The sequence below is a fragment of the Phaethon lepturus genome, unplaced genomic scaffold, assembly GCF_000687285.1.
Source record: "Phaethon lepturus isolate BGI_N335 unplaced genomic scaffold, ASM68728v1 scaffold11364, whole genome shotgun sequence".
Lineage (NCBI taxonomy): Eukaryota > Metazoa > Chordata > Aves > Phaethontiformes > Phaethontidae > Phaethon > Phaethon lepturus.
Window position 1 is genome coordinate 12,050 of NW_010535527.1, and position 9,991 is coordinate 22,040.

Here is a 9,991-nt window from a genome sequence, read left to right on the forward strand (position 1 = left end):
TCCTCATCACATAAAGTCCAACAGCCTGTTCTCTACAGGGAATAAGGGTAGTGTTCTCAGCTCTGCCAGGAGAAAGAGCACATACTAACACTGCGGACCAACAAATGCTCTTGGCCCTTCCATTGCAGAATGCAGTCTGCCTGATACTACAGCAATGTCTAGCCAGCAGTGGAATGGCTAGGCTTTTTGATGACTTGCCTTCAAAGGCAAGGACATGAGCTTCTTTCCTCATTTTCCATTCTTTTGAAGTACATCTTACTCCAGCCCGATTAGAGTATCGGACAGAAATGATACCCACATTCCAGTTCCAAAATTTTATTCATGTGTAAGCCCAGCAAAATCAGTCATTCATAAGTTTTAATTCTGGGAGAATGTGTTCCCTTGACCGACTATTCAAGTGTAGACGATATAAACTAGCTTAATAATGAAGATAATAAGGATGTAAGAGCAGAAGAGAAATTTCGTCAGGTCTGAAAGTTGCCAATTTTTCAGAAGTGAACAGAATCATTAGTGATCACACTTAAATGACAGGATTTAACAGAGACACTGCTATGAAGCTTATGCAGTCTTACAGTTTACCAGATTGGTTTCATTTGAATGGAAAAAAAAAAAAAAAAAGAGACAGATTGTAGGATAAATTTCAGTAAGATGAGGCCATCTAGTGCATATTATCAGTGTTACAACTTTTGTCTTCCAGGCTTTGTTTTTTTACCTCTGGCCCTAGCTCCTGCTCTATGATTATTTTCTGTAACTTGGGAAGTATCTTATATGTGAATAATGGATGCAATTGTCTAGAAAGATCACCATGGACAAACAAAGAGTCAACATTTATTTTAATAAACATGCAAACTAAGTAACTAAACAACATATACGAGTCAGAATTGTACAAAGTTAGAAGAAAAATGAGCATTTAAAATTTAACAACAAAACTGGAAGAGTCAAAGCACTACCTAGGAAAGCTGAAGCCTTTGAAAAGAAAGATCTGCAAAAGTTTCTGGCTAAATGAAAGAAAACACTTCAACAAGGAAAGCAGAGGCAATGCTTGCACTGACTTTTGTCCACTAAAATCAGGTGGCATTGTCAGAAGATTTGAACTTTAACTGTGGAGACAAATATATAATGAATAATATATGTGAAAACCAGCTTGCTACAGAACCAGGAATGATCCCAAGAATCCCAAGGAAATGCTTTGCAGGGAGGACAGGAGTATCAATCCCAACACTCAGAAACAGAGAGAAGCAACAAATGACAGAGCACAACTGAAAAGCCTACTTTGTGCTTTGTTCGCCATCATCAGAACAGGCAGGACGAATGAAATTAAGTTAAGAGATTGTGATAAGGTGGTGTTAAAGCTGTTCTCAGCACTCTTCTGTCATGCAGAATTCATTCAGCATACCCCTGCTTGCTTCATATGTAAGGCACCTCTACTTCTCCTGCAAAGGAAAAAGGAGGACATAGACATTGCAGACAGTAAGCTTAACATTATAAACTAAAATCTCTCTGAAGCCATCAGCCAACAACTTGCTAATAGACACTATAAACATTTGTAGCAGACAAGAAGGCACTGTTCTGTAAACAATTTTCTTTTAAAAATTATGTATTTTATCCATTAGAAGCAAGATATTTCCAGTATCACTTTTGAATTCTTAGGTGACCTGATTTGGGTCCAGGTGCCTTGCTAGCCCTGTGTTGTTCATTGGAGTCTACTCTTTACGGTCCAGCTTCTACAGTTTCTGCTAGAAGAGGAAATTGCTCACACAAATACCAAGATAATTTGTTTAGCTCAATTGGACCTTACTGGTGGGAGAAGCAATTAGTCTATAAAGATTAAGCAAAGAAGCAGAGGAGTAATGACCTTGAAAAAAATTATAGCAGTTAGGTGGAATGGAAATACTAGATAACTCAAGCTAATGTCAGATTTTGGCTTATTCAGGAGTAATTACATAGTACTGTACTTACAGGATTGCTTTGCAGAAAGAACATTTGTTGTTATATGTTTTCCCATCAGAGCCACAAAAAGGTTGATACAGTCTTTCGCAGTAAATAGGTCTTCCTCTTTCTAACCTCTTGTATTCACTGCAGTCTACCTGCAAATACATTATCCTTTTTCTTTGAATCCATCTTTCTTACATTCTCCATTCTCCTACAGAAATAATGAATATATAAAATTTTTGGACAAGCTTGTCAGCTGCTCTAGAACAGCACAGTCAGTGGGGATCCACCATCTATATTAGCTGAGCCTAAGCCTCAAAAAAAGAGGCATTCCTTCTGACAGAGATGTGTGTGATCCTACCCATGCCAGGTACCGAGCACCTTCAGGGACTTTGCTGTCTGTCTGAACCAGGCTACAGTCACTGGAAAAATACAGCCCCTTCTCCATCTACAGAAAAGTTGACTCTTAATATTTTTTCCTACCTGATTACGATTGTCAGTAAATTCAGGTGAGATTAGTTCTCAAGGATGTGAAGGGTTTCTGTCTCTTTATTGCACAAGTATCAGCTCTTGATGCTTTTTACACTGGTAAAAGGATCAGTCCAGGCAGAATTAAGTAAAGTCCTATTTAAGTATTAGCATGAAAAGAAATTGTTGAAAGGCCCTCATCTGATAGTGGAACTGTATTTGTTACATACTTATATATGAAAATGGGAGTGTAAACTAATAAAAGAAATGACTGAAAATGCTCCTGTCCTGGTTTTGGAGCTCAATCTTCTCCTGTCAACTGAGCATCATTCCTGGCATTTGACAAGCCAGGAGTTTCTTGTGCAGTGCACATATTCTATTTAATATGCTGTTTGTCATCCTCAGAAGCCTAGGTTTGCTTGCCTAGGAAATCACCTGTCCTTATAGGTGCTGTTGTAACTAAAATTGGTTCAGCTCTTTTTGCTGCTAGTCTAGTGACAGTTTGAAGCATATTAGTCTTTGGAGGGAGGCTATATGACTAGAGCATTTCCTTGCTGCAGATCTAGCCAAAATAATATGTATTATAAATTTATATATTTAAAACAGAACCCAGCCTTGTTGTTCTCTTGTTATGGCCTGATTTTCTGCCCTTCATTCCAACTCTTAGTGAAGGACAGGAGTATTACTTCAGCCAAACCCTGGAATTTATTACAGATTATATGACTGGTTTTATGCTAGTCATTGCCCAGGGTCTGCAGGTGGGTGAAGTGAGCAGCTGTGTGTGGTCAGCCCTGTCAGCAGCCCAGCCCCTGTGCCATGGCTCAGCACAGACTGAGAGGTCTCCACTGGCAAAAAGAGTCATTAGTCAATCACTCTTTTGGGTATTATGGGCTTAAATTCTGTGTCTTATTAAAAAAAAAAAAGCATACAGGATTTTAGTTTGTCTAGGTTTTCCCTTCGTTTGGTCCTTTCCCTCTCCTCCAAAGCCCTGGCTGCTCACACATTTCAAACTCTCTGGCTGGAAAGCAGGAGGCAGCACGCCTAGCCCCAACTGCAAAAGCAGGTCAGAGACCTGCAACATAACACAGTGGAGGCAGTGGCATGGAAGGGAATCTCTGTAGCTTGTAACTTATAATTTTAAAACTGGTCAACCACCAACTTGTGAGAGGCAAGGGCTGGCTAATTAAAAGCTAGAAAGTAGGTGAATTTCCCCCATATATATATGTGTGTGTAACAGCTGGTAAAATGGGGAGATACTTAGTTTGGTGTGGAGAGTAGAACAGGCTCTTCCAGGAAAAGTACATATGTCTGGTATAGTTTCAGGCATCACAGGCTGTATATGTTGTGCTAGTATGGGAGCAGCTCTGTGTGTGACTGAAATTCCACTCCCTGCTACTCCCAAAGGGCTTGTCTCTGCTCATCTGAGTAAGGATTTTTATTACTTGGTGCCTCATTTCCTTCAGAGGTTGACCCCAGGATGGACACTCCAGCATAATCAGAGAGAAATTAAAATCTCTAGGTACGTGATTTAGGATCTGAAAGTCACCAAAAAAGCCTTATAGTGTCATCACTAGATAAATATTTTAAAAGTCTTTATTTCTCCAACTTAAAATTTAGCCTTGCACAATTTCTTGCCCAGAGTGCATTACATGTAAAAGCATCTGAAATTTGTCAGGGCAACTGTATGGAAACTACATATCTCAGACTCAGGGATTTCTCTCTGAAATCTCAATACTTCAGCAACATTTAATTAGTGTTTAATATGTTTGGGTTTTTTAACCTCATGCACCTCATGTAACAAACTATATATTTTTATCCAGAAATAAAAGAGAAAATTACTCACCTCATTCTCTTTAACAGCATCTGCAATATAAACAGAATCACAAAAGGTAAAATAAAAAACACTGTTGAACATTCAGTTTGCAACTGAGATGGTTTCATTAGTACCAGACCTTCCAGCAACACCAGGTCTCTTACCTCCTTGAAAGTAAATACTGACATAGTTTTTCGTGCTTAATAAGATACAGGTGTCAGGACCTATTAAGCAAGTGGACCTTATTGTATTGTTTACCCTAGAAATCTATGTCAGCAACTAGAACAGCCTTTGTTGTTGGAAGGGAGGCTATTGCTCCCCTTTTCACTAGAGAAAAATTGAAGACCCAGGAGTCAATATTATGTTCAATGGCCAGTCTGTTTAAGATTAACTAGTTGTTGAGCATGACTGTGTTTTAACTCCCAAATTTAGAAAAAAAATCATATGTGGTTGTAATCAAATCACATGGTCCTTTTATACTTTGATTTTCTGCCAATAATGGGGATAATATCTTAATTAAACTATAATACTAAATATATATAATTATAATGCAATTTGGATCATAATACCACGTTACCAAATATTTTCCCTCACCAATCAGTATGGATTCTAAACTATTTGGCAGAAGGATTGGCTCCTATTTTCTATACACATGGCATCTAATATAATGTATCCCTGTTCTCAGGTGGGGCTTCAAAAAGCTCCTTCAAAACAATGATAATTACGCCTTCCAGAAAGTAATCAAGTAACATTGGCATGTCTCCATTATGGTGACACATTTGTTACTTTCTTTAGGAATGTATTTTGATCTTATCCTGTCCTGTAATCGTCATTCTGTGGCTTCCAAGGGATAAAAGTTATCAGGCAGAGGCTTCTGTACATTGTGATCTAAAAGGTAATACAGCTCTAGCACTTGTCTAAGTGTAGGGGTTTTTTATCTTTAAAGCCATTAGGCTTTCCAGTGAAACGTCCTTTCATGGAGCTGCTTACATCTTCTCATCAAGTAAAGTTAAGTTGTCCAAGGTAAAGAAAACTAGCATAAATAATGCTCCATGTCAAGTTTCAGTCTATGTCGCCAGAAGTTTGACTGAGTTTTTATTATTCTGGAATTGGATGAGATTTAACCCACTTCCACAAAAACATCAAGATGTTATTTTTTCTCTGGTAACCTTTTGGTATCACTATGTATTTGAGAATGAATGCAGAAAAAAAGTGGCTCAAAAAGTATTGATCCATAAAGTTTTAATACAAACAAAATAAACTAGAAAGTTCAAGGAAGGGATTTGCTGGAGTTCTTACAAAAGCAGTATTTATTTATTTTTCTGCAGTTAGTGAAACAGTTTGAAAGAACAGTTTCCATCAAAAGCATGCCATTTCATTGAAATTGACATTTATCGTAAGAATTTTTATTTTCAAAATTTTCAAAGCAAAATTTTCAGAGCTACTCAAAATGGAAAAATATTACTTTGTTTCGTAATTGTGGTTTTGTATTAACACTTTCATTGTTTTGCTTCCTTAACATTCATAATGCAATTGAACTGCTGTACTACTAGCATAGATTTGGACTCTCCTCTTTCAGTTATTCTAAATGTACTTATTTTTCTGTATCTTTTTTTTTTATTGCAAGTTTTTGTTTAAAAAAAAAATTACCGAGAGAAGGCTCAAGAAATTCTTCACAGCTCCCTATTTTACTATAGAGAAACCTGTGCCTCAAAGCTGTCTCCAGCCTGGCACACTAACATTATAAAGAGGTTGCTCACAGCTATGCGGCTCATGCATCATTAACCGTCTCCTGCTTGCTCAGTTTGGCAGGAGAAAGACCTCATCAGCTCCAACCTCCCTGCTCAGATGGAAGAAAAAAATAAGTAGGAAAAAACCTGCTTTAGTTCTGAGGCTTTACAGTTCATTTCTTAGTTACAATGCAGAATGCAGCTCTGATTCACACCAGCATCAAGGAATAGGTTTCATCTACTCAAGTTGCCAACTGTAAAGCTGGTGCAATATTGCTTGCTAAATAATGCACAAGCATAAAATTTCACTTGCTTTCTGCCACCCAAGTCCAGCAACCATATCGCAGTAGACTGAGAATCTTCCAGTGTTTGAATATTAGAACTACAATATATCAGGAAGTAAAAAAGATTACTCACTTGCCAAGCAAAGAACTGCCAGGGTGAGGAGCACAAAGGTGCCTGTTATCTTCATGGCAGACATGGGTTCTTGACCTGTTTCACAGCCAATCTATGCTCTAAGTATTCCAGTACACTTAGCTTAAATGTGTATTCATGTACCTGTGACAGCAGATATATATATATGCATGCATAAAGAGCAAGAACCCTGATGATGAAATCCCCCTTGTAGAGAAGGTAATTAGACAAAGGTGTTGCCCATGGGTAGTGTCAATAAGAATGTCTTCTGTGCAACATGAAGGTCATAAGTACAGGGCAAAGATAAGTGTCACAGCATGGATTGCGTTGATAAAGGAGATGTATTGTACTTTGGCAAATCCCCTTGCCTAATTAACTGTTCCATCTCCATTAGCGAGTTCAAGGAGTGACTCAGTAAGGTGGTTACTCATTGCTGTTCTGTTATTGCCATATTGACCTGTAGAGCTGAATAAAATTCCCAGGGGAAAAAAAAAATCTTGCAGGGTGCATTCCAAAAGATTGATACCAGCAGAGGTGAAATGCTTAATTTCTATTCTCTTGAAATTTTGAAGACCCTTGTCACTAGTTGTGGATAGAGATGATGCTGGTTAGTATGGCCATGCACTGAGCCCTTTCAGACTGCTCTGTGGGAGTAGCTGCTACTTGGAAAAGTCTATGTTTCACATGAATACCCTCACCTCCACACACAGCCCAGAAGATCCCCAGTCTTTCAGTGTGGTTCTACCTTTAAAGTTCCACCAGTTTAGAGATCAGAAACAATGCTTTGTGACAGAAGGAGCAAAGATACTGCATTGCCCTGCCTCGCAAAGAGAAGTGATGAGTTCACAGCTGTTGTTCATTCTGCTGAGTTACTGCCTAGTTTGCTGTCATGGAGATATGGAGAATCACAGAATCACTAGGTTGGAAAGGACCTTCAAGATCATCAAGCCCAACCATTAATCCAGCGCTACCATGTCCCCTAAACCATGTCCTGAAGCACCACATCCACACGTTTTTTGAACACTTCCAGAGATGGCAACTCCACCACCTCCCTGGCAGCCTGTTCCAATGCCTGACCACTCTCTCAGTGAAGAATTTTTTCCTAATATCCGATCTAAACCTCCCCTGGCACAACTTGAGGCCATTTCCTCTTGTCCTATCACTAGTTACTTGGGAGAAGAGACCAACACCCTCGTTGCCACAACCCCCTTGCAGAGAGCGAGAAGATCCCTCTGCCTGCCCATCTTCTCCTTTGTTGCTATTTCCAGCACAATGAGTGTCATTATGTCACAAATCCAACATACCAGTGTGTTAGTGACTTAATCAATAGGCATAAGTCGCTGGCTTTTATAATACAGACCAGGGGTAGAGTCACAATGGAAAACTCAGACTGCAGTCTTAATTTTCATAAAGTTCAAAGTAACGTGGAGTTTTGAGCCTGTAGTTTTGTTTTGAACGCATTCTTTCAGAATTGCCTTTTCATGTGATTTGCAATGTAAATGTGCAAATTGTCTCAATATGAAAGATTACATTACAATTCACAGTATTTCAGTGATCACCTTCCCTACATTGCAAGATAGCCTGGGGCTTTTTCCCCATACAGGAGTTAGGGTTATATACGCTAATTTCAGTAAGACAGAGGGACTGAAAGTTCTTACAGAAAAGGTTGTAATAGGTCAAGTAGACCTTGGGCCCCACTAATTCATGGGGAAACCAAGAGGGATACAGGTCATCTTGTTTTTAAAGAATGTAAGTAATGAAAAAGTGGTTAATTTCTCACTTCAGGGGACAAAATAATAGATGCCATCAAATTCCAGTTCCAGGATAGGTAAAGATCTGGTTTGAGGTGGAGGCCTGTAGGTTTGTTTTTTTTTTAAATGCCCTTACTTCAGTGATTTCATTTTACATTTTTCTTTGTTCTTAACTTGGACATCTGTGCATATTCCTGTGAGGTAGAGATCACAAAAGGCAGGCTGTGATTTAAATTGGGGTTTGATCTGGACTCTGCTGCTTTGGGATGTCAGTGTGTTTTTTGTTCTGGAAAGACTAAAACTTATCTTTAGAGCCTGGCATAGAGTATGTATAAACTCATGGAGAATATTCAGGATATGTTCATTGGTTGATGGACAATTACCAACACTAGGCAACAAAAGCAAAACCTAAAACAACCCAGAAGGTTCTCCTAGTCTGAATAGCTTTGAGCAAACAAGACTCTTGAGGATATCTTGAAACTATAAAACTGCAGCTTGACAGAACATGCAGGTTCCTTGACACTGGTATGAGGAAATCCGCCACTTTGGTTACACTCTCTTGCCTAATATGGTGCTGCAGAATGTACTGTCTGATGCAACCTCAGTATCCATCCCATCCCTCTAGCAGAAGAGTATAAACATCAGTTTGCAATCTTCTGAGTTGATGTAGGAAGATTTTCTGAGGATTAGCATGGAAAGGAAAAGAGGACTTTTGGAGGTGGGAGGAGGCTAATGAGGGAGGCAGATTTTGGATAAGATCTTTCTTAGCATTTGAAAATAATCTTGCTATTGAAAGGATCCGTGATCCTTATTCTATGCCCCATAGCAGAAAAGCCATGATGCAGATGTTTTCTTTCTGGTAATGTTTAGGTGTTTTGATTGGGACTTTTGAATCAAATTAAGATTAATTTTCTGAGCAGTGGACCTCAAGCTTTGTAGGGCTTGCCCAGACCAATCAGATGGGAAGGATACAGTTCTGATGAGAAGCTGTGACATATTGTAGGGTGTGCAAATAGCAGCTCACTATAAGCAGGGCACAGCAGGGGGTCAGCCGAAGTTCTGGAGATTTTTGCATTTTGAAATATCAAAGCTGTCTTGAAGCTTTGAGAAGAAAAATGCCGTACACAGAAAGCAATAGTCTGTTTCACTTTCTGCTGTGAGGTAATATATGTAAAATCTCAAAATGAAATTTGGTAAAAAGCAATGCCACAAAGCATTTTTTGCAACTCCAGTTTAAAAGGATATCAAAGTATCTCTGTATCTATATGCCTACCTTTAAGAATGAGCAGAATTCACATTAGCCAACTGGAGAAAACAGTCACTGTTTGACTGAAAAAATGCTTCATCTGAGGTGCCTTTCTGTCAAGACTTGTAGAGGCTTGTTGTTTGCCCTGGTAGTCTTCATACAGAGCTGGTCTGACAACCTGAGACATGTCATCCTGAGGTAGGCCAAAGGTTCATCTAGGTCAGAGTGCTGTCTTCAAGAACATTCAGCAGCAGATTGAGAGGAGAATAGAGCGGTTCTTCTCTTGGTGGACAAGCTGAACATGAGTCAATGGTTTGCACCTCTAGTGAACGAGTCCAGCTCTGCATGCTGGGCTATATTAGTAAGAATGTAATCAAGTCAAAAACATCATTGTTTCCCTCTGTTCAGCACTTACGAGGCTGCATCTGGAGTTCTGTGTACAGTTCTGGGCTCCCCAGCCAAGAAAGACACTGAAATACTGGATCAAGCGCAGTGAAGGACCACCAAGATATTTAGAGGGAGGAAGCACATGTCATACTAGGAAAGATTGAGATAAGTGGTTTGTTCGGTTTGAAGAAAGAAGGCAAAGTCTCATTTTTGTCTTCAGCTACTTTATAGGGGTGTACAGAGAAGACAA

The 9,991-nt window shown here is 39.1% G+C and overlaps 1 protein-coding gene across 1 annotated transcript; it reads right to left on the reverse strand.

The window, feature by feature from the left end:
• Positions 1–1,387: 1,387 nt before the first annotated feature.
• On the reverse strand, positions 1,388–6,424 carry LOC104619833 (ovomucoid-like). Its single transcript, XM_010285852.1, has 4 exons — positions 6,361–6,424; positions 4,244–4,263; positions 1,960–2,087; positions 1,388–1,433 (listed from the first exon to the last, which is right to left on the reverse strand). Exons 1-4 carry the CDS (start codon positions 6,422–6,424, stop codon positions 1,388–1,390), a joined length of 258 nt encoding a protein of 85 aa, XP_010284154.1.
• Between the last annotated feature and the right edge of the window lie 3,567 nt (positions 6,425–9,991).